The sequence below is a fragment of the Tiliqua scincoides genome, chromosome 9 (genome assembly GCF_035046505.1).
Source record: "Tiliqua scincoides isolate rTilSci1 chromosome 9, rTilSci1.hap2, whole genome shotgun sequence".
In the NCBI taxonomy this organism is placed as follows: domain Eukaryota; kingdom Metazoa; phylum Chordata; class Lepidosauria; order Squamata; family Scincidae; genus Tiliqua; species Tiliqua scincoides.
Window position 1 is genome coordinate 44,991,633 of NC_089829.1, and position 22,808 is coordinate 45,014,440.

At 47.6% G+C, this 22,808-nt stretch overlaps 3 protein-coding genes across 3 annotated transcripts in view; 1 reads left to right on the plus strand and 2 right to left on the minus strand.

Annotated features, from left to right (window-relative positions):
• Positions 1 to 510: 510 nt before the first annotated feature.
• LOC136660671 (leukotriene B4 receptor 1-like) lies at positions 511 to 1,659 on the minus strand. The gene has a single exon (XM_066637979.1). It carries the CDS (start codon positions 1,657 to 1,659, stop codon positions 511 to 513), a length of 1,149 nt encoding a protein of 382 aa, XP_066494076.1.
• A 6,287-nt stretch (positions 1,660 to 7,946) lies between these two features.
• CTRL (chymotrypsin like) lies at positions 7,947 to 15,134 on the plus strand. The gene is made up of 7 exons (XM_066637645.1): positions 7,947 to 7,998; positions 10,071 to 10,174; positions 10,899 to 10,978; positions 11,914 to 11,995; positions 13,063 to 13,247; positions 13,595 to 13,724; positions 14,973 to 15,134. The coding sequence occupies exons 1-7, from the start codon at positions 7,947 to 7,949 to the stop codon at positions 15,132 to 15,134; spliced, it is 795 nt and encodes a 264-aa protein (XP_066493742.1).
• Positions 15,135 to 15,852: 718 nt separating this feature from the next.
• Positions 15,853 to 22,808, minus strand: part of PSKH1 (protein serine kinase H1) — a 44,817-nt gene continuing 37,861 nt past the window's right edge. Inside the window, exon 3 of the mRNA XM_066637603.1 lies at positions 15,853 to 22,246. Coding sequence (XP_066493700.1) covers positions 21,929 to 22,246 — 318 coding nt within the window. The 3' untranslated portion in view covers positions 15,853 to 21,928. The remainder of the gene's footprint in view (positions 22,247 to 22,808) is intronic.

A 22,808-nucleotide genomic window follows, 5' to 3' on the forward strand; every position in this document is an offset into this window, starting at 1 on the left:
ATTGATGAAATAACACCTGAATCCCCCAGGACTTTTCCCTTCTGGGATGTTCCAACCATTGACAATGCTACCCAGCAAAAACCCAGTGTACCATTTACTCCATTGGAGGGGTTTTGGAGAGGATTTTAATACCTTACTCCTAGCTGCCTCTTTTTTTTAACATGCTTTCTTTTGTGCAAACCCAAAGAGTTCAATATTAAAATAATAGTAATGCTAGTAAAATAATAGTAAAATAATAGTAACAGTAGAGCTGATAAAAAAGAGCAGCTGCTTTTCATCAGAACAATTCAAGACATAATTTTCTAGGCAAGTGCAAACTAAGAAAGAAATCCCCCTGGCTGCAAGCTACCCCATTTTGCAAGCTGCAACATTTTCCTTCACTCACTCCTGCTGTTCCATCCCAAGAAATTTTGAAGCCCTGCACCCAATTCCTTATATATACAGATTACAGTTCTATCAAAAGTCTTTCAAATGTTTGGTTTTTATTCAAATCTGCCATGTTTCCCCAGCTTACAGAGGTTGTACTGGATCAGGAGTATCCCGGGTAGATTTTTCCTCTGTATCTTCATGCATTTTGCCAAACAATTTGGCAAAATTGGTCTCCCGAAGTCCCCCACGGAAACTCCGAGCGGCAAAGGCATACAAGATGGGGTTCAGGCAACTGCTTAAAAAGGCTACAGCCCCGTGGAAGTAGCTTATGTTGCGGGCTGTCTCTAGCAATTCCTTTGTCTTGTCTGGATGAACACCTCTCATCAACAGCGCAAATATAACAATGAGGTTGAAGATGTGGTAAGGAAGCCAGCATATGAAGAAGGCCACAATCACAGCCGTAATCAGCTTCCCGGTCCTCATTTTCTGGCGCTGTTTCAGCTCTCGGACCCTTCTTGCCACGCAGGTGTAACAGATGGACAGAACAGTGAAAGGGATCACAAAGCCAGACAAGGTCTCCACAAGATTAGCTGCAAGGCGCTGCCCATCAGAGCTGTAGGCTTCATCCAAGCACTCTCCTTCCTCCAACTGGGTCGAACTGGCTGGCACAATTGGAGTTGCGAAAGCAGCTGCCGACAGCCAGACAGCCAGCAATGTGCAGCGCATCACACAGGGCCTCCGCCACTTTGGGGCCACAAATGGGAAGACCACAACAGCAAAACGGTGGAGGCTGATCAGGGTGATTAAGAAGATACTGGCGTACACAGTTAAGTAGACGAGGTACATGAGAAGTTTGCATGTGATGTCTCCAAAGACCCAGGTGTTGGCAAAATAGTAGATCCAAATTGGCACTGTTGACAGGGCCATCAAATCAGCCAAAGCCAAGTTCAGGATGAGTATGATGGTGAAGGAGCGCTGGGAGAATTTGGTAAGGATGGTCCAGACCACGAGGCCATTCCCAGGGATGCCAATCAGGAAGCAGGCACCAAGGAACAGAGTGGCAAACAAGTCAGCTGCTGCCCATGCATTCCCCTTTGCTGTGCTGTTTCCTGGTGTCTCTGTGGTATTGAGGAGGATCATCATGTGTCTCAAGCAGGCTTGGCATTTGCAGATGCAGTTGAGCAAGCACCAGCCTAAATAGAACTCCAGCATGAAAAGGGAAATGATTGCATTAGAGACACATTTCAGATACTCTGATGCAGTTGTCTGCTTCTGGACTTTCCCCACCATCTCCGTTTCCAGCTGGCCAATCACAACCCTGGCAGGGGAGCAGCCAGTGGCACCATGTAGCCAACACATGGCTGTACATCTGGTCCTCCCACTGTCCCTCGGGCCATCAAGGAATGGGGTTGGCTGCTCCTTGCAGGATGAGAGCCTCCCTACTTGGGGGCAATGCTGGCCATTTAACCCCAGGTGGACAAGGTGGAGCTGAGAGTGAGGATCGGTGAGAGATAGCTCAAGGCTAATAATGAGAGGGCTTTGGACAGGCTGTCTGAGGGCTGTTCTGTGTCTGCTCCCCTGGGACTGGAGTAAGACCAGGGGAGGAGACAGGAAGAAGAGTGAAGCCACCCCCTCCCCACTAAAAAATTCAGAAGCCTGGTTGGGGGATCCTGGTTGTTTCTACCTCTCTTCCTTGGCACCAAGAAAGATTTATGCACAACGTGGAACACAACCCTGCTGGGGGCAGAGGATGAAGAAACTGACAGCAACTTTTTAGGGAGCTCTCTCACTCACTCACTCATTTTAACTGGGCCTTTCCATCCAGTTTGCAAAGGTGGATTGAGCTGTATAAAACAACCAGTGACTGCAGCGCCGATCCTTCTGGAAGATTCAGTCCTCTTACCCAGTGTGTTTAGCACATATAATGAGTTGTTGTGGCAGCACTCAGGCTGTGTTCATTATGCCAACTGTACACGTGCATCGTTACTGCACAACTGCGCATTCAAGGTAAGTTATTTGCACAGCTATATCTAAATCACTCATTATGCCTTCTCTGCAGGACTGGCCCAAGACTCTCAGGCCCAAATCCTAACCAACTTTCCAGCACTGACACACAGTGGCGTCACTAGGGTTCACGTCACCTGGTGCAGGATGCCAGCACGTCACCCCCCATGCAGTGGGTGGAGCAACACCCAAGGTGGTGGGCATGCTGATGTACCATCACTCCGCCCCCACTGGTTTTTTGGCTGTACCTTTTGATAGATAGAACACATTCTGCATGAAATTACACAATGACTGATATATAACATGCTGGTATTATTCCTCCAAATTGTGATTTTGGTCACTAGTGGTGTCACACACACACGCCCGGGTGTCAACTTACTAACACCTTATTGCAGCAGTTCTCAAACATTTAGTGCTGGGACCCACTTTTTAGAATGATAATCTGTCCAAGACCCACCAGAAGTGATGTCATGGTGGAAGTGACATTATCAGGCAAATTAAAATAATCAAAGTAAAACAAATAATTAAGCAGAAGCCAGTCCTGATCCACCAAGTGAATTTCCTCTGCAGCCTGCCTGCAATAACAGCCCCCCCTCCAAAACCAGTCAGGTTTTCAGCCCTACCCAGTGCCCAGTTCAATTTAAGAACGTCTGTTTAAACAGATCACTGTCAGGATCCAGCTGGCTTTGCAAGTCTCACAAAAGTTCACCTTATCAGTTGAAGCCTCTGTTTTGATCCCTTTTAGTGGGGGGGTGGGGGGTGGATGCCTTCTGGAGCATTTGCTGAGCTCCAGTTCCATCAGATCAGGACCATTCTGGTGGCTTCACATTCTCTTTGTCTGGCCTGACCATCAGCCAAGGCACGCTTGCTTACTCACGAGTAAATGTGACCGTGAGGCTTAGTTTTGCTTTCCATAGGGCTCAATACATTCGTCTACTTGGAGGGAGGGACTTCCTTCTCAGGTGTTTTTGGGGGGCTGCATTCATTGGATCAGGACCATTCTGGTGTCCTTGGATTCCTCTCAGCTGCCCTTTCTGACAGACTAAGGCACGTTCGCCTACTCTTGAGTAAACGTGCACAACGGCTCAGTTTCACTTTCCGTAGGGCTCCATGCATTTTTTGTTCTTTGGTTTTTTGGCCATAACTTTTAATAGAAAAGAAATATTTCACTCTAGTTTTTTGCATTGCATTCTGCTGGAAACTCCGCATCCAACAGTATATAACATGATGGTATTACTCCTAACCACCGCAATTTTAGCGTGTAACCCCCCAGTGCGCATCACCCCCCTGTGTGTGTCACCTGGTGTGGCCCACACCACCCGCACCCTCCTAGCGACGCCACTGCTGACACAGCTGTACCAATGGGGCATGCGCTGTATCTGGTGGTGGCGGCGGGCGGTCCTAGAGGCCTGCTCAAGGTAAGGGTGTTGGAAGGTATCAAGAACTGTTAGTTATGGTATAGAATGCTTACCTGAAAGGTAAACAGCATGGTTTTTGATCTCTCTCTCTGAATGTCCAAGCAAGTTCAACTTGAGTCTCACAAGCATTTGGCTGGAATTGGGCAGCCTGCCACAAGATGTTCTCTTAGAACAATGTTGATACATTTGAATGAAGTCTTTGTCTTTAGAGCACAGAAAAAAAAAATCTAGCAGTTTGAATTTGGCTTGAAGTTTTAACATTGCTTTAACGTCTAGTTTGAAGACTTTTAGAGCACTAAGCTGTGCACACACATGCTAGAAAGCAAATATTCACACCAGCTCTCATAGAAGAACACTAGTAAGCTTAGCTTTCTTATATTTCCTTGTTTTTCATTTTGAACACATAAGTGACTAGCAAGTAGTAATATTTTAAGTTGTAGTAGTCTAACAGCATTAGAGGTTTAAGACAACATATCAAAAGCTACTTCCAGGTTCACAGCAAAGCACTTCCAGATTAACACATTGCAAAGGTCAACTTCCCACAGAAAATGCAGAAGATAGCAGTTTCGTTGTTTTAGCAGAGGTCGCAACCTTTTAGCAACAATTTTGTTGCATTTCACGGGCTGCACATGAAGGCCACAGTGGATCATGCGATGGTTATAGGTGAGGTCATTTTAAGCAAAATTGAAATGCAGTGCCATTGGCTAACTGCTGGGGGTATATTGTATATGATGGATGTATGAGATGGCCTATTATAAAACAACGGATGTTTTGAACCCACCAATGAATTGTCTCCAAATGTGTTTCAAGGAGGGAACCCCAGATTGTAATAAAAGTCAGCTAAAGGAGGCATTACACGCTTCTCTTCTTCCCACTTCTTGTGCAAGCAGTCTCCTTTGAGGCTTCCCTTCTTCACACTTCCTATGCTCACAGTCTCCTTTGGAGTTTCTCTTCTTCCCACTTCTGGTGCAAGCAGTCTCCTTTGGGGTTTCTCTTTTCCCCATTTCTGATGCACACAGTCTCCTTCTGGAGATGTGGATGGATTTACCACCTTTTGCTGATGGATTTACAATAAAGGCCTGGATTTGATCACCACTGTCTACTGAGTTTGCTTTAGTACCTGGGATTACAGTGCAACATCTGAGATCTCTTGTAACATCTAGGATCCCTTGTAACATCTTGGTTTTTGCACCTTGCAACAAGGGAATGTTTGTTCCCTTATCTTGGAGCTGCATTGCCCTTACTTCAGTGCTGGAAAGTTGGTTAGGATTGCACCCTCAGACTCTTAGCCAGTGCACCAACCATTACCCCCCGCCCCAACCTGGTGATGTCTCAGCTTCTGTACCTCCCACTCCCAGAATTGGAAAAGGAAGAGGGGATGGAACAGATGAGGAAGTGTGGGGGAAACGAAAGTGGACACTCTAGCTCTGGGGTCTCCAAACCCTGGCCCAGGGGCCAAATCCAGCCCTAGGGATGATTTTATTCAGCCCTCAAAATTCCCCATCTAAAAATAACTCAAAAGGTGCACTTCTAGGTATATTCCTCATTTAGCCACTAGAAGTGCTGAATGTAACGCACCTTCCCCTTCCTGGGCAAGTCAATTTTGCCCTCTGCTTCCCTCCTCCTCCCACTCCCATTCACTTATTGTATTCAATAATCAGTTCTCTGTCCGTCGATACCGTGTCAGATATGCAATGCGGCCCTTGTGCCGAAAAGTTTGGAGATCCCTGCTCTAGCTCAGCATTCTGTTGTCCTCCTCACTTTCTCTTCTGCTTCATCTCCCTCTTCCTTTTTCCAGTTCAGGGAGGAAGAAGAGGAGCAGTGCAGGTGGGTGGATGCACAGAAGTGAGCATCCTTCACCAGTCTGCTGCCCGAGGCAGTCGCCTCAGTTGGCCTCGTGGATGGTCCAGCGGTGCCTAGCAGTGAGAAGTGAAATGCTTTCAGAAACATTCTTCCGTGCAAACATTTTTCTAAGGCAGTGTATCTCAACCAGTGGTATTCAAGGTGGGGACCCCCACCACCTGGCAGCAAGATTAGCAATGAAATGTGACAAGCAGTGCTAGGAGGTTCGGCTCAGCAGGAAGAGGTTCAGCCTGCAGTTTCCACATACTCGAAAAGCTCTCCCGGCTTTTGTTGTGTTGCGTCTGGCCTCCCAATCTGTAAGTAATTGGTGATGACATCATCACCAGTACCTTCTGGTGATAGTTCCAATAGGTCAGGGGTGTCCAAGGTTTTTGGCAGGAGGGCCACACTGTCTCTCTGACACTGTGTCAGGGGCCGGGGAAGAAAAAGAATTAATTTACATTTAAAATTTGAATAAATTTACATAAGTTTACATAAATGAATATATTAAAGATGAACTTATATGAATGAATGAAGGTCTTGCAATAGCTCAAGGCCTATAAAAGGCCTTGCACAAAGCAAGGCTGGCCTTTCCTTTGCTGTCACTACTGCATCACAGACGTGAAACAACAAGCAGTGGAGGGAGCCCTCATCCCACAGCTCACGCGAGAGGTCAGTCGCCCTCACGCTGCGTCGGGCCAGTGTGGGCTCCAACAAATCTCCAGAGGGCCAGAGGCTCATTGGAGACTGGGGGCTCCCTGAGGGCCACATTGAGAGGCCTTGAGGGGCGCAAGTGGCCCCAGGGCTGGGGTTCGGGCACCCCTGCAAAAGGTGGACCATGTACAACAGGGGACAAACGTCATGAAATACTGTTCTAAGGGTTCCCTACTGTCTCTTCCATGCTACCCCAATCTGTTTACCCACAGAAATGTGGATTTTTGGAGCAGGGAAATAATGGCAGCTACTGCCAAGAGCTTGTTAATGATGCTTCATTAATGAATTGCATTAATTAGGAAATCCATGGATGATGCTGAATAAGTTGTGACTGAACATTGTTAGGCAAATATCTGGCTGACAGCCTAGACCTGCCAATTGAAAAAGAAAAGGGGGGCAGAGAGCATATGGAGAAGGGAGTGCTAAGCTAGAACATTGGAGAGTGGGAGGAGATGAGGCTGGCACCTCCTCAGGTAAGGGGAGGCATTTGGCATGTTGCATTAGGTGTTCAGTCTTGGCCCGGGGCCAACATTTGAGAAGTTTTGGAAGAGACAGAGAGAGTTGTGAGCACCTTGTTGGCTGAAGCACCTTGGGGTCTCTCCTTGGAGAGCTGGTGCATGGGACAACAGCTTGGCTTCTAGACACAAATATTAAGAGACACTATAACTTTCCCATTCTCGGCATCACCTGGCATCACCTGGCATCACCTGGCAGTTCCAAACAACACAGTCCTGGAACGTGCTGGAATCCCTACCATGTATGCACTGCTGAAACAGAGACGCCTGCGTTGGCTCGGTCATGTTGTGAGAATGGATGATGGCCCAATCCCAAAGGATCTCCTCTATGGAGAACTCGTGCAAGGAAAGCGCCCTACAGGTAGACCACAGCTGCAATACAAGGACATCTGCAAGAGGGAGCTGAAGGCCTTAGGAGTGGACCTCAACAGGTGGGAAACCCTGGCCTCTGAGCGGCCCACTTGGAGGCAGGCTGCGCAACATGGCCTTTCCCAGTTTGAAGAGACACTTGGCCAACAGTCTGAGGCTAAGAGGCAAAGAAGGAAGGCCCATAGCCAGGGAGACAGACCAGGGACAGACTGCACTTGCTCCCAGTGTGGAAGGGATTGTCACTCCTGAATCAGCCTTTTCAGCCACTGTTCCAGATGCTGTTCCAGAACCATCATTCAGAGCACGATACCAGAGTCTTTCGAGACTGAAAGTTGCCAACATAAACTCAAAAGGAAACTAAGCCCCATAGATGCTGCAATATCTCACCACTTTGGCAAGCGGGGAGCACAGTACAATCCTTTTGTCTGAAGTTGTGCCCTCACACTGAAAAGTGAGCCCTGAGTCTGGTCTCTCATTCAGCCCCAGAGGCGAGGCAGTGACGGGAAGCAGGTGTTGTCCAGTGGGGAAGCTACTTGGCACAGCACCCACCACAAGGCTAAATTTGGCCTGCTTCTGTTATCAGCCCAAGGACTCGGGGCATGGGGGGGGGGGAGAGAAAAGTGCAGCTGTCAATGTGCTTGTGGATGCAGCCACCGTGCAAGTATAAAGCGGGTCCGGGAACTCAAGGGGCAGCTCCCAAGGGGCAGACACTGAAATGGCTTTTCCGGTAGTTGCTGCTTACCTGACCCTCCTTGGCACTGTCTACGGTGAGTTGTGCCAGCGAACCCATCACCACTTTAGGGCTTTGCTTTGGCCTCCTTCTTTCCTAGTCCACGGTTAATGCAGCATTTACCTGGATGGGAGAATGTTGTTCTCTTCCCACAATACTCATGAGATGGCCACTAATGCAGGCTCCCAGACCCTCCTGTCTGACCTACCTTAATTGCAGAGGAAAGGGATCAGCTGCAACGCAAGACGGCTTATGTACAGCTGCCTGCCCTGAGATCGGCTGAAGGGCTCTTCTTGCATTTTCTGATGGCATCATTAGATGGTGACACATGTGAAGGCCTTTTCTGGGTGGCACCCAGTATGTGGAACTCCCTGCTACAGGAGATCAGGCTGGTCTCATTGCCAGTGTTCCAAAAGCAGCTGCAAATCTAATTGTTGCATCCAGCCATTGAAGTTTAAGTCTGTTCTGTTCTGCTGCTCTCAGTTTTTCCTGGATGCTGATTTTGCTTTTGCTTGATTTTCTTTTGGGGGTTGCTGCTGAACAAATTGTTTTTAACCATTTCTTAGTTTGGGCTGCTTCATTACTTTACTAAGCTGCTATATTAATGGATTGTTAGCCACCTTGGGCACCTCCTTACCAGGAGGTGAAAGATGGACTTAAAATGTTTAAATCAATCAATAACTAACTTCCTGCCCCAAGCCTGGGGGACTTCTGCCTGTGCCGGTTCATTTCCAGCATCCTTCTAACCAAGCTTTGAGTTACAAGCCAAACCTGCAACTACATGGCTGCAGAGCCTGCTTTTCCCATGCTCTTCAGTGTGCCTGCATGCTCCCTCTTCACATGCTAGGTCATGAGTCTCCAGGTCATTTATGAAGAGGTTGAAAAGCACCGGTTCCAGGACAGATCCCTGGGGCAGACCGCTTTTCACCTCTCTCCATTGTGAAAATTGCCCATTGACACCCACTCTCTGCTTCCTGGCCTCCAACCAGTTCTCAATCCATGAGAGGACCTGTCCTCTAATTCTCTGACTGTGGAATTTTTTCAGTAGCCTTTGGTGAGGAAAAATCCATTACGGGTTACAAGCCATGATGTGTATGCGCAACCTCCTGATTTTAGAAATGGGTTATGTCAGAATGCCAGATGCAAGGGAGGGCACCAGGATGAGGTCTCTTGTTATCTGGTGTGCTCCCTGGGGCATTTGGTGGGCCGCTGTGAGATACAGGAAGCTGGACGAGATGGGCCTTTGGCCTGATCCAGTGGGGCTGTTCTTATGTTCTTAAACTACAATTCCCAGGAGGCCTTGCAGGTCTCTTGTTATCTGGTGTGCTCCCTGGGGCATTTGGTGGGCCGCTGTGAGATACAGGAGGTCTGGTCTAGAGGGTAGAGCCTCCATTTGCCTGAAGATTAACATCCACAAGGTCGCCAGTTCGAGGCCACCGGCACCGTGGGACCTTGAAGCAGCTGGCAAGCTGCAGCTGAGCTGTTCCATCTGCTCGGAGGATGGAGGCCAGAATGTTAAACCAGATCGGAGTGTAACATCTTGAATGTGGTGGTTCTTGAAAGAGAGAACCTTCTTTCAATTTGTAAAAATTCCTGCGTGGATTTAATAAGCCTGCCTGCGTAAACCGCCTTGAATAAAGTCTTGAATAAAGACCAAGAAAGGCGGTATATAAATACTGTATATCATTATTATTATTATTATTATTATTTATTACAGGAAGCTGGACTAGATGGGCCTATGGCCTGATCCAGTGGAGCTGTTCTTATGTTCTTATGAATACTATGCACAGATATAGAACTTTTGTAGAGCAGTTTCCCCTACCTGGAAGTAGCTCAGAGTGTTTATCAGTGCTGTACTTTGGGTAACCCTAGGACTGAACCAGGGCGAGGACGTGGCTGCTTTCAGGATCTCATCAGGCTGTGCTGCAGACACCACTGATATGTGGTCTGATTCTTCAAGAGCCAGGGGGCCAGGGCTGCAAGGTCTGAACAAGAGTCAGAGCCACACAGCTGCCCCCCCCCTCCACAATCTTGCATTGAGGGGTGCAGTCAGTCCAGGCTTTGGGAACAATGCTGAATGCTTATCGGGGACTGCTTTTTGCTTCCTAGGCTGTGGGATCCCTGCAATTCAGCCCCATGTGAGGGATACCGAGAGAATTGTCAATGGAGAGAATGCCATATCTGGCTCCTGGCCCTGGCAAGTGTCTCTGCAGGTAAGACTGGTGGTTCTTTTCACTGCCCTGAGGACAGAATAATATACCATTCCAATGGCCTTGGGACTTTCCAGGGTTATGGATTGGAGGGCTGTTACTTTCAGGGTGAAGCCATAGCTCAATGCGGGAGCACATCCTTTACTCCCAAGTAGGTCCCAAGTTCAGTTCCTGGCAGCCTCTCCTGGTAGTGTTGGGAAAGACTACTGCCTGAAACCTTGGAATACTGCTGCCAGTCAGGGTCTGACAATACTGAACCAGATGGAACAAGGGCTTGACTCTATATAAGCCAGCTTAAGCTGTATTAAAGAAATTGTGGTTGATCAGGCATATGCATTCTGAGTCAAAGCTCAAATTTGCATACAGTTTCAAGTGGGGCAGAGAGTTCATGGAGGCAGTAGCATAGCTAGAGGGGGTGCAAAGCACTAAGTTTTGCGGGGAGCCTCACCACAGCATGCAAGCAGCCCTTTCAGAGCCATTCTGGGCCACTAGAGCAGGGGAGGGCAATCTTTCAACTTTAGGGATCCTGTACCTTTAACAATTGTATAGGGGGATTTCAGCAGGTGCAGCTTGTGATCTCACAGATGAGAAGCTGCACCTGCTGAAATTCTCCCTGTTTATTCTCACATAGTCACCTGGTGGGAATGATGCTCGGAGCAGGGTCTCAAAGTGGTGGCGGCACCTTACCCCACAGGCTCCTTAAACATCCTTTCCCTTCCTTTTCTAGACTAATTATGGCTGGCATTTGTGCGGGGGTTCCCTCATCAACGAGAACTGGGTTGTTACTGCTGCTCACTGTGAAGTGAGGTAAGAAGAACATCCCACCAGATTTCTGTCCCACCAGCTGGAGTCATAAAAATAATGCTGGGCTAGGGAGGGAAGGGGGATCCTAAGCAACAGGTACCCTGTCTCAGCACCGCAAATCAACTGGTGCTTCTTGGTGTTCCTGGGATGGGTATATAATAAGGGAAAGATACCCTTTGCCTCGCTTCTACCCTTCCCACTAGTATCCATCCCCTTTCCCAGCTTTGCTCCAAGGTGATAAACTAATGAAAGGACCCAGCATGTTTACGATTAAGGTCTCTCTCAAAAATTGTGCAGCTGTTGGGGAAATCACAACACGGTGGGTCACGTGACCCAAGTCAGGTCCAGAACTTGGAAAAATCAAACAATGTTTCTCCAAACTTGGAAAATAACTCTGTTAATTCAAGTCCAGCTCAGATTCCATCAAACCTCCAGAGATGTTGCCAGGGGTCAGTCTGAGCCCCTTGTGAACTTCCACATCTCCTCACTCCCACCCACACTTGCTGTTCTGGTGGAGGTGCTGGGATAGACACATCTCTTCCCCTGCTCTCCCACTGATGCCTGGCTTGCAACTCAGGCAGCAAGACAAGTGCCAGGTGCTTGGAAATCCTGCTAGATCAGGGCATAGATAAATCTCTCTCTCTCTCTCTCTCTCTCTTTGTCCCACCATTTGAGCAACAAGAAAAATTGGCAGTGGGTGACAAGAGACTTGATTTCTTCTCCAGTTCATATTAACATCCAAGCCAGATAATTTCTGGACTGCATGTCTTTGAGGTTAAATCAAAAGAATATTCATATTTCTGCAGAAATTCATATTTCTGAGCTAAATTTGTATCTTCAAGCTGGACACTATGAGTTTTGGAGACATCACATATCATAACAAACTAGGAGAGGATGGAGGTCAGCAGCACCCTCCTGAACCGCCCTCTATCCCACAGGCCCGGGACACATTTTGTTATCCTTGGAGAATATGACAGAAGCTCTGGTGCAGAGCCCATCCAGACCAGGTCCATCGTCAAGGTGAGCCAGTTGCATGGTGCCACCCCACTTAAAGCTGCAAAGGAGGGGAATGTTGGGAGACACCTGCCATTGAGAGGAGGAGCCAGGCTCTCTGGCTTCAAAGCTACAGGTAGCTCTGAAACGGCCATGACGGGGATGCTATGCATGTGTTGTCTTATAGGTGGTCAATGATTTCAAGCTTGCTTCTCTTCTGGAGTTCATTGCACAAGAAACATTTATTCTCACCGCCACTGTGGAAAGTGGGAGCTCACTTGAAACATTTTGGTCTAACAAACTAGTTGTCTTCTACATTTTCAGAGTAGGACCTCACTCTCTGCATTGTGGATCTCACTTATTTACTTCCACCCCTCCCCCATTATTCTGCAATATCCTTTTCTCTTTCTCCATCTCCACCGCTGTTCCGTCCTCCTTACCTCCCCCCCATTAGTCTCCTCTTTTAAAGGACCTTGAACTGCATCTTTGAGGAGCACACATGGAAATAAAGGGGCATTTTGTACTGCACCTCACGCAACTGCAAAACTGCATTTGGAGGAAGTTGCAACACAATGCGGTACTGACAATTTTACATCTTGTGCAATGTGTGCACAAGGGCAAGACCAAGTCATGATTCCATGTATGTGTGCCATGCCTCGTGCTATCACTCCCCATCCCTCTCCCAAGCAAACAGAAGGATAACTTGGAATACAAGCCCTTCACAAAAAAGATATGGTGACTATACTTGGGTTGGGCCATGACCAGCCACTGTGGGTTATGTCACCACTCAGCTAGTGGGCTAGTCCACAAGCATACTTCCTTATGCTCATGGAATCGTGCCAAGAATGTTCATAACCTCATGGTAGAGGTTATTCCACCAACCAAGAACAGATGGTACCAAGAAACTATCCCAACAGGGATGTCCTTCACTGAGTCTATGAAAGGTTCCAAAGAACACTCTTTGATCATGGTTGATGCCTTTGAGCGGGTAGTATTACACACCCTCTGTGGGTCCAATGGAGGAAGTCAGAGCTGTAGGATCCTGAGAGACATACGTCTCACCTTCTTGGTTTTTTCTGAATGGTGTTTTCCAGGCCATCACCCACCCCTCCTGGGATGCGAGGAACATGAACAATGACATCACTCTACTGAAACTGTCCTCTCCCGCCCAGTTGAATGCTCGCGTATCTCCAGTCTGCCTGGCTTACTCCACAGAGACGCTGCCCTCAGGGCTGAAATGCGTTACCACTGGCTGGGGCCGGACCAGTAGCACCTGTAAGTGGGCCTGCTCAGTTTCACGTCAGGCTACAAAACAGCAAAGTGGAAAGGATGATACAACCAGGTGTGCCTGCTCAACGCAGGTCTGAGTTGAACACAGGAGTAAAACCATGGCAAAGGATTTGGAGCAATGTGTCAGCAGCTGTAGATGGGGGAGGAAAGAGGGTGTCTTCCTTTGGTCAGCAGAGATGATTACCTGCGGATCAGCATTCTCCTGCCTCCTCTGATACCAAGGGGGGGGGGGTACAGGGCAGTTGATGTGGAGATGGAAAAGGGTTCTTGTGGTCATACTTTTCTTAATTGCTCCTGACCTTTTCCTGCCTGGAATTTGCTTGTTTCCCCAGCAAGTGACACAGCCGCCAAGCTGCAGCAAGTCGCTCTACCCCTCGTGACAGTGAGCCAGTGCCAGCAATACTGGGGCAGCAGCATCACCAGCTCCATGATATGTGCTGGTGCGGCTGGTGCTTCCTCTTGCCAGGTAAGAGAGCCAGCATCAGGGTGGGAGGATCAGGAGGGATGAGGCAGGAAGTTGTTCTCTCCAGTGGTCACGTGCGCAGCCACACCAGGGAGTTCAGGAGAGGGCTGGGAGGGGAAAGCTGCATCTCCAGCCTGCATAACAGCCTCACAGCACTCCTACTCACTTGGTACAGAGGTGATATGAGACATGGAGTGTAAAATCACAAGAAAGGCCAGACGAGGGTGCAGGAAATTATGTGTTATCATATACCTTCTGTTCTCAGACATGGGTTTGCAATTCCAGCTGCACTCAGAAGTTACTAGATGGAGCTTAAGGGACACTCCCATGCAAAATACTTGCATGTGTTCAGGATCCTTCCTCAGCAAATGCAACCCATTACAAATCCAGCCCTCTTAGTAGCCTAGTGTCACCAATTACATACAGCCAAAGAGGCCAGTAGGAAGACCCTTTGGTTTAAGGGCTGTGTGCCCTCTCCCAGGAATTGCACTGGGTTATGCCCGTAAGAAGAGTCCTGCCTGAACTGCCCCAAAGAGTCCACTAATCAAGTATCCTGTTTCCAACAGTGGTAAGCAGGGGAGGAAGGCAAATATCCTTTCTTGTTTGCACCAGCCTCTGGTATTAACGATACAAAGTCAATGTTGCAGATATGGCTCATAACTAAGGATACTCCATGAAAGTGCCAAATCCTTTTGTAAACCTATCTAAGCTACTGGCTATCACTTGGGATGCCTCAAGGGCATGGGCTAAAGCAAATACTACTGTAATGTCTGATGGACAGATCTGTGAATACCCAGGTGTGCTGGGCCTCCTTAGACTATGCTTCAAAATCTGTATCCTTTTATGAGGCTTCCCAAAAGATGCTGAGAATCAAGGTCATCTGCACGTTAACAGAAATAACAGTAATCCTTAAATGCTCCTTTAATGAAGAGCAGAACCATCGCCTACATATTATATAGGGATAGTTGGAAGATAGTAGCTTGCCTCATATCATAAGACAATGCTTTTCAATTTGTGGTACTTGCAAAAGTGGTATCTCAAGAAAGTGGCACTTGCCAGATAGTGAGAAGTCCCACTATAAGGTGAGCAAGATGCTGATTGGGGGAGACTTGAACCTGGGCATCCCAGCTTCCTGTTCATTCTCTTACCCAAATGGCTTAAGTTGTCAAAACAAGAGCTGAATGATAACACAAAGGAGCTAGTAAAGCTTCCAAGCAAAGTTAGAGAACAGACTCTTCTCTTCCCCCTTAGGGTGATTCTGGTGGCCCTCTGGTGTGCCAAAAAGGCTCGGCGTGGACATTGATTGGAATTGTCTCCTGGGGTACCAGCAACTGTAACGTCCGGGCTCCAGCTGTCTACACCCGTGTGTCCAAATTCCGCAACTGGATTGAGCAAACAGTGGCTTATAACTGATCTCACCTCTACAGAGTTCAAGGCAGAAATGCTCTGCTGCTGGGTTTATTCTGATACAGGGAAACTACCCGAGAACATCAGTGCAACTGCACCCAGAAAAAATGTAAAACAGTAGAACATCTTTTACAGCAAAGTAATAAAGCGAAGGCCCTGCCTTGTCACCTGGTTGGTTTGTCCTAGTCTTCAAGTCCCATTCCAGTATTTGATCCAGAGGTTAATGTTGCAGCTGTAGCTGCTGTAGCCTTTGAAAACAATAGAATTGAGGAATGAACAAGACTCAACATCCAGGAATTGCTGCAGGACCTTTAGACAGATGCTGAACATCAGTCCCTGTATGCTGTGACAATACGCTGCTAATCAGATTCATAACCACACCAAACCACTTTGCTTGAATATCCCCACTGGCAAAATGTGTGCTGTGTGGTGCTTTAAATAGCTAATCTCACAAGTCTGAAATATGGAAATACCAAGGATTAATAGAGATGGGGGGAAATGGGTGATAGTTTAGTCACTGTTGTTGGAGGACTCCATAAAGCACAACTAAAACATACAGGAGGCACAGGAGCCTCCTAAACAAGAAACAAGTGCTGTCTCTTCAGGGCAAATGCACCTGTTAAAGCCCCACTGTAACCACACCAAAAAATCATGCAGCAGCCACCAAGGATGACCAACATTTTACTGAATAAACAGGATACATTTACAAATTTAAACAGACTGAATACACAAAATAAATAATTCTATACACTAAATTTCAACATTACAGGTTAATTACCATGTATCAAATCACTCTAAAAAGTAGAGGTTCCATCATAGAAAAAGAGAAAGGCACCAAAGGCAAGAAAAATCACAGACATGAATACTTGAAAAAACACAGCCCACTGTCCCATGAGAAGAGGGGAGACGAGACTTGGAACAATCCTTTTTGGCATTTCGGATGTAGGGGGGGAGGAATGTTGGTGAAACCAGAGAAAGTTCCTCAAAACCAGCAGAGCAAAAGGGCTGTCAAGAGGCATAGTTGTGTTGAGATGAAAAAAAAATCACAGGACAGTCAGAAGGGCAGGAACACACCAACATTCCACAGACCAAAGACCACCAGAGGACAGGATCCTGGAGCAGTATTCTAGGCACTTGTCTCAGAGAATAAGTGTGGCATTTATTTAGAACAGTGGTTTTCAAGCTACGTTCAGGGAACTTGGGGGTTTCTGAAAGCTTTTCAGGGGTTCCTCAGTGAGAAAATGAAAAAGAAATGAGCATCTCTGAAAAATACCTAGTCCATGGCTGCCAGTTTGCCTTCGCAATGGACAACCAGTGCTGGGTTGTTCTCGGGCTCTCTTATTTTATACAAGGTTAATGGCACAGCCAGCAAATCTGCCCAGCACCAGAACTCAGGACATTCCTCAGAGGTGGGCATCTACAAACTGGTTTGGAAAGGGCCCCACATGGCAGAGAATTTTGAAAAACACAATTTAAGGCATTTGTATACAGTCTTTGGCTGCATGGCATTGAGGTGACTGCAGACAGATGAAAGAGACAAGCAACAGATCTTTCACCATGGGAAGTGTGGTGGGGGGGCTGCTACATGGAAATCAGGGTCCGTCATTCAATTAACGCATTTCATATTCTCTGCAATGTCTCTGATGATGAGCAACAGGCAAGCCAGAGCTGGCTGATATGTTTTAGTCAACTGTATGAATACAACACATTCTCCAGCTTTGAACTAAAGTGTGCAACAGAGTGGAATATTGCCTCTGGCAGTTGATTTCTCATCCCCTTGCACTGTTCTCAGTCACCAAACCTGGCTGGCTCGGGGCCAAGCTACATTTGCAGACATGGGGGGGTCTGCTGAAAACAGTCTCTGCCACAGTCCTCCTTTAACATGGCATTGTATTACCTGCTTCCCCACCACACTGGCTGTAACTGGTAAGTAAACACGTGGTGTAATCATGACACATCATGGACTAGTGAGAGGAAGAACAAGACCTGGGCAGGTCCTAGTGCTGTAATGTCAAGCAACTGACATTTGGCCCTCAGTGAGAAAGGACCTGGGATCTGAAGAGGTTCCTTTTCATTCTAACAATGGAATCTGAATAAGAAGCAGAAGAGGACAGCTCAGATAGGAGCAGTGTATTTCAGCAGCAACACCCTCTGCAATCCAGGAAAATGACCTCAAGTGACCTCTTGCCTGTGTCAGCTGCAGAATACAGTCCTCAACAGCTAGATGTGAAGGCAAAAGCTGGGCCACCCCAACAGGAACGCCTGGCTCCACAAAACTAACGGGAGCACAAAAAAGTGCCAGATGAGATTTTGGGAAATGTTTCTTTCCACTGAATGGACTATCTGTGCTGACTCCCCCTGCAACACACAAATAGGCACATAGTACGAGTTATCCTGCGCATGCCCGATCTTGTCTGATCTCGGAAGCTAAGCAGGGTCAGGCCTGGTTAGTACTTGGATGGGAGACCGCCTGGGAATACCGGGTGCTGCAGGCTTCTACCATCGTCTTTCGAGAGTGAAGGTTGCCAACCAGTTTGACCAAGTTCGTATCAACACGGGTCAGCACATTTTCTATTGGTTTCCTGATTTCACTCAATTGCTAGGACCCAAAGTAACAAATACAGGATTTCTGCATGCAAACTTCTGGAAGCCACTCCTCAAATTCTGTGGAATCTCCGAGAGTAGATCTCAGTGTAGCACCGGGTAGCTGAGGTCAGAGGTAAAAGGGGGAATCATTGATGTACATGCAGAAATGCTAATGGAATTCCTGGATCCTAATCACCCATGGTCAGAAAAAACACCCCTCAGAACACCAGTACCCTTGTTTGGGTGGGATAAACTACAATACTCTTCAGAGGATACAGATTTTCAAACTGTTAGGACTAGTTATGGCAGAGTTTCCTCAGTGGGGAAATGAAGACAAGAAAGCATCTGCTCATCTGGCAAAGAGAACGGAGGCTTCAAGGCACAAGAAGTGCTACCCTTATAATCAGCATGCTCCATATAAGCTAACTTGTCCCCAAGTTGCCCTCACTCTTGCTGCGAGAATATGCTTCACCAAAGTGTGCACTCTGCCCCAGGTGAGAATGTCCCCATCTCTGATGCATGGCATTAAGGCACGCTGACATATGAAGCCACTGCGCAAGGGAGCAAATCCCCTCCCCGTGTCCAACGAGCACTTGAGAAACCGGGGGGGGGGGGCAGTACAGTGGATCTGCTGCCAAGCCAGCCACAAAAGCAGAAATGGATGCTCCAAGGGACACAACAACGATAGCAGCTGCCTCTTGGTTGCACCCCACATTCCAAATTGTCTGGAATTCCTGCTTAAATCGGCAAAGTAAGATCCGGAGCCAGCCAGCGGGCCTTTGAAGCAGCAATTTCTGCCAACATCCCACTCCCCCAGGGACAGGTGGATGTCACACCACCAATCACGAAAAAAAGTTTTACACAGCATTGCTAAGTTCCAGCATATTTACAATATTTCATTTTCCCAACATGAGGAGGATGGCAGGGAGGAGAATGGCAGAAATTGAGTTCAAACTGTAGAGAGGAACTTACTACCCATGTGTTCCACCTTGCTTAGAGGAATATATGATGAACTGGCTCAGTGGCTCCATACTGGCATGAACTGAGGTCTGGGCAGAACCTAGTACAGCTAGGCTTAATCTAAGATTGACACAAGGGGGAGGTTATGAACTCATTGCCTTGGGCTTGTGGATTTTTTTTTTAACATTCCAAATTGTCACCATGAGGGAAGTTGCTCTTACAGAAGACTGACGTAGTGAGTAAGATGCTCTACGATTATTTCCTGCTACAGCAGGGGGCTGGACTAGATAAATTTGTGGGTCCCCTTCCAATTCTATGATACAGAGGATATAGCCGGCCCCACATTCTTTCTGCTTAGGTAATACTGACCTCTGCAGGCAACAGAGTGGGCCTAAAGGGGTAATCTATCAAGTTGTTTTCCTCTCAAAAACAGGCAGCAGGAAATGAAGAGTAAAACCTTCCCACCACACCTGGGTACCTTCGGACGTTGTCAGCTACACATCATGAAGGTCAATATGACTCCAGTGGTGAGCAAAATGAATCAGTGACGCCATCCCATATTTAACAGGCAGCACACCTCTAGCTGCAAACTGATAGTGAAACCATTGCAGAGCATAAAGCAAAGGCATCAAAAGGCATCAACTCAACCCAGCTCACTGAGGCAAGAGAGCCAAAGTGTTCCTAAACCACTAGATGTCACCGTGGCCCGAGAAACCGTTTCTGCACAAGGCATCTCTAGACCTATTGCAGGAATATGGAGATGAATCAATTTCACTATAGCAGAACTAGAGCACACCTTCTTAAGTGCACAAGCCCCGCTCTGTGTTGCATCTACATTTCCCATGTAACAGGACATCGAAACAAGGCAAGGACAGAAGCAGCTCCTTGCTAACAATCAATTCAGAGCCAGTGCAGCACTTCTACCCAGCACAGGAACCGCATACCCAGGAGCATGGAAGAGCTTATTTCCACAGTCTAGCCTTCTACAATGGCAATGTCCTTAGACACCTCTTGACACCTCTGCCGACTCACTATTCGAAGGAAGAGGACAGGCTTTTGTCAGCGCTAATAAAATGTAACAGCATTTTAACTGCCCCAGATGATGCCTCCTGTCTACTGTGACGAAGGCAAGTTCCCGATGACATTTCCTGATATGTTAACTTGCACAGAAGCTGCCTCTTTTTGAAAAAGGCCATGCCACCAGAGGACAGAGGTGGCCAGTTCCGTGAAATAAAGCCGCTGCCTCAAAAGCCCGTGCCAATCAGGGATATGATGGAGGGAAATTGATTTAAGGCCAGAAATGCCATGCTGGCCTTTTATTTCAACGGACCAACTTCTGACAGCAGTCAGAAGTGACTGCAAAGCTAAAGCAACTGACCTGGATGCTGAAATTGGAATGAACACCATACAGAGCGGGGGGGGGGGGGCAAGGCCACTGGGGTGTCAATTAATGCTGGAGGCCTTGCTGATCACAGCATCCCAGGACAGAGCGACATTCTCCTCCCCTTGCCCAAGCAACCTGGCTAGTGACTTTGGAGATTTGCTGTTGTGATGTGTGGCAAACCCCCTCCCCAGATCCATTTGGATTGTTTCACGTTAACTTCCGGCAGCTGTGACATAAGCCCCTGTTTGGTCTCCAGTTCTTTATCTGAAGCACACTAAAGACAGGAGAAAGTGGGTTAATCCAAGGGTTGTGAAGGGGGAGCGTGCAGTGTGTAGATTATCTTTGGGTCCCTTTAAACTATATGATTTCATGGTGCCTGCATCCCAGCCTGCCAGCTGCAGAGGCAAAAGCAGCAGCTGTTTGAACTCGCTCAGGCTTTTAACCCAGCCTTTAAACAGAGGAATGTACCTTCAATGCCATCACTACAATGGGAGGCCCTCTGGTGTGCACGCATCAGGAAGGGGGGAAACTGCCTGATCCCTTGCAACATGGCAGCACTGAGTCACAAACTAAGCTTCAGCTGAGTCAGGGGCAGAATTATGGCAGGATTTGCTACTGTTTATCTCAACATTAAATCAAAAGGTAAAACAGGGATCAAGAAAATGCTCCCCAAGAGCACGGGAAGAACAGGGGCAGGACAAAGCTCACCCCCCAGCCATTTCCAGCAACTTAGACTAGTGAGGTTAAGGCATATCCATTTCTCTGGCCTATGATGCCCAAGAGACTGAGCAAAGCAGCACCTCTCATCTTTGATTTCCCAAGTCACTCCTACATAAGGAAATTGGTCCCCATTCTACAACTACACAGATGGAAAGAGTTTGCTTTGGAGACAGAAGCCCTGCTCCAGAAAACATGTGGGTTCATTGACCATACATCTCAGCACCGATGCACTCACCAGCTACACATTTGCCATTGGTATGAAAGGAGCCCAGCTGGATCCATGGAGGGCTTATCCATGTAATTCGGAACACTGGCTGTGTTAGAGTTCTGTGTCACATGCAAGAGCCTTCCAACAGATACAACCAGGTCCCATTCAGGCAAGCCGTGGCAACCTAGGCCATGTGCATGAAGAACCCTGCTCCGCCTTCCACATGTTTTCTGAATGGAATGTTTTCTGAATAGGGCCTGAGTAAGCCCTGAGGTTGTGACTCTTGAGAATACAGGCCAAGATCCAAAGGACTGTGCAGAGTATCCTATATTTGCACTGCAGCTTTCAGGATTCTCACCCCAAGCCCTTTGTGCTCCCCAAAAAACTACTTGTGATGTTAATAAGCCTCTGGTAAATTGTTGAATGCAGCACAAGAGGTGAAATCTGATCATCCCTTTTGCATGCATGAGCACATGCACAGAGTCATCTGGATCCTGACTTCAGTCAAGAGCCTACACCCAATTTGCCACACCCTGTGGCCACAAGATTGCTTTTCATCAATTTGAATTCAATAAATAGGTAGGTGCAGCAAGGATCCTTAGTTGGGAAAGGGCTCTGGTCTCTTCTTGCGGTTCCAGTATTTTCAGGCAACGAACTCTGAAGTTTTTTCCAGGACCTAGCCAAAAAGCAGGCTTTTCAACTTCTTTCATCCAGGGAGTGACTCTGCAGCAAACACAACCCAGGCAAGGTACGCTCTGTAGGGCAGTCGTGAAGCTACAGCAGCATCCAGAAAGCTCCTGCTCCTTTGAGATAGGAGGGCGGACACGGAAGCAGCTCTCTGAAAGAAGAACGAAGGCAGCTGGAGCCCAAGTGCCCCTTGCTTGGAAGATGCAGTGCAGAACACGTCCCAATGACTAAGAGAGGAGGAGACCTGCTGAACCGTCAGCCATTGTATTGTTGCTGGTAGCGCAAGTTCAGCTCCCGCAGCTCCCGCTCCCGCACACGCCTGGACTTGTTGGATTTGGTGGAGCGGCTAGAGCGGGTGGACTGGGCCGATTTGGTGCTTTGGCAACGAGATGAAGCCCTCTTGAGGAGGTTCTGAGAGATAGAGCGGTGAAGGTTCTTCATGGAAGAAGAGGCTGCCATGCTGACCACCCAAGGGTGCTTCAGAGCCTGGAGAGCCGTCATCCGATCACTAGGGTCCACCGTGAGCAGGCGGTCAATGAAGTCCTTGGCAAGATTGGACACACTAGGCCAGGGCTGAAAAGTAAGAGGGGAAAATGATGGGAAAGTGTCAGTTATAATCTTGAGAGGCAACACAATATCCATCACCAAATAAATGAACAGTGAAATCTGATGCACAGCTATGCAAATGTAAGCCTTGCAGAGTTCAGTGGGATTTACTCCCACATGAGTATGTACAGGATCGCCACCTCAGTGAGGCCTCATTTATTTCATTTCAAAAATGTTACTATACCCCTCCCCTCCCAACTAGTCAGGTTAGGAACCTTTCCCACACTGCCACGGACTACCAAGGCTGTTTACAACATTGTTAAAACAACCAAATCAACATTTAAAACACAGACAAATTAAAACCTACACAACCAAAAGCTGGAGGATACTCGGTTTAAGGCAGATTGTGGAAGGAGGCGCCAAACTTTCAGCTGCCAGAGTCACACTACACAGTCTTATGGTGGGCAGCAGCAGCTCAATTACAGAAATTAATATATACATTTTGTACATAACTCTTAAGAATTTTCACAACAGGGAAAAATACAGTATTTGCAGATTCAAGGCTGCTTGCTTGCTCACTCTCAGCCGG

What these genes read in the sequence shown, in the direction of transcription:
- CTRL (XM_066637645.1), top strand. Translation starts at nt 7,947, where the DNA reads ATGGCTTTTCCGGTAGTTGCTGCTTACCTGACCCTCCTTGGCACTGTC. An exon ending in CCTGGCAAGTGTCTCTGCAG is followed by an intron (nt 10,175 to 10,898) that starts GTAAGACTGGTG and finishes TTCCTTTTCTAG; the next exon opens with ACTAATTATGGCTGGCATTT. An exon ending in CTGGTGCTTCCTCTTGCCAG is followed by an intron (nt 13,725 to 14,972) that starts GTAAGAGAGCCA and finishes CTTCCCCCTTAG; the next exon opens with GGTGATTCTGGTGGCCCTCT.
- LOC136660671 (XM_066637979.1), bottom strand. Translation starts at nt 1,659, where the DNA reads ATGGTGGGGAAAGTCCAGAAGCAGACAACTGCATCAGAGTATCTGAAA.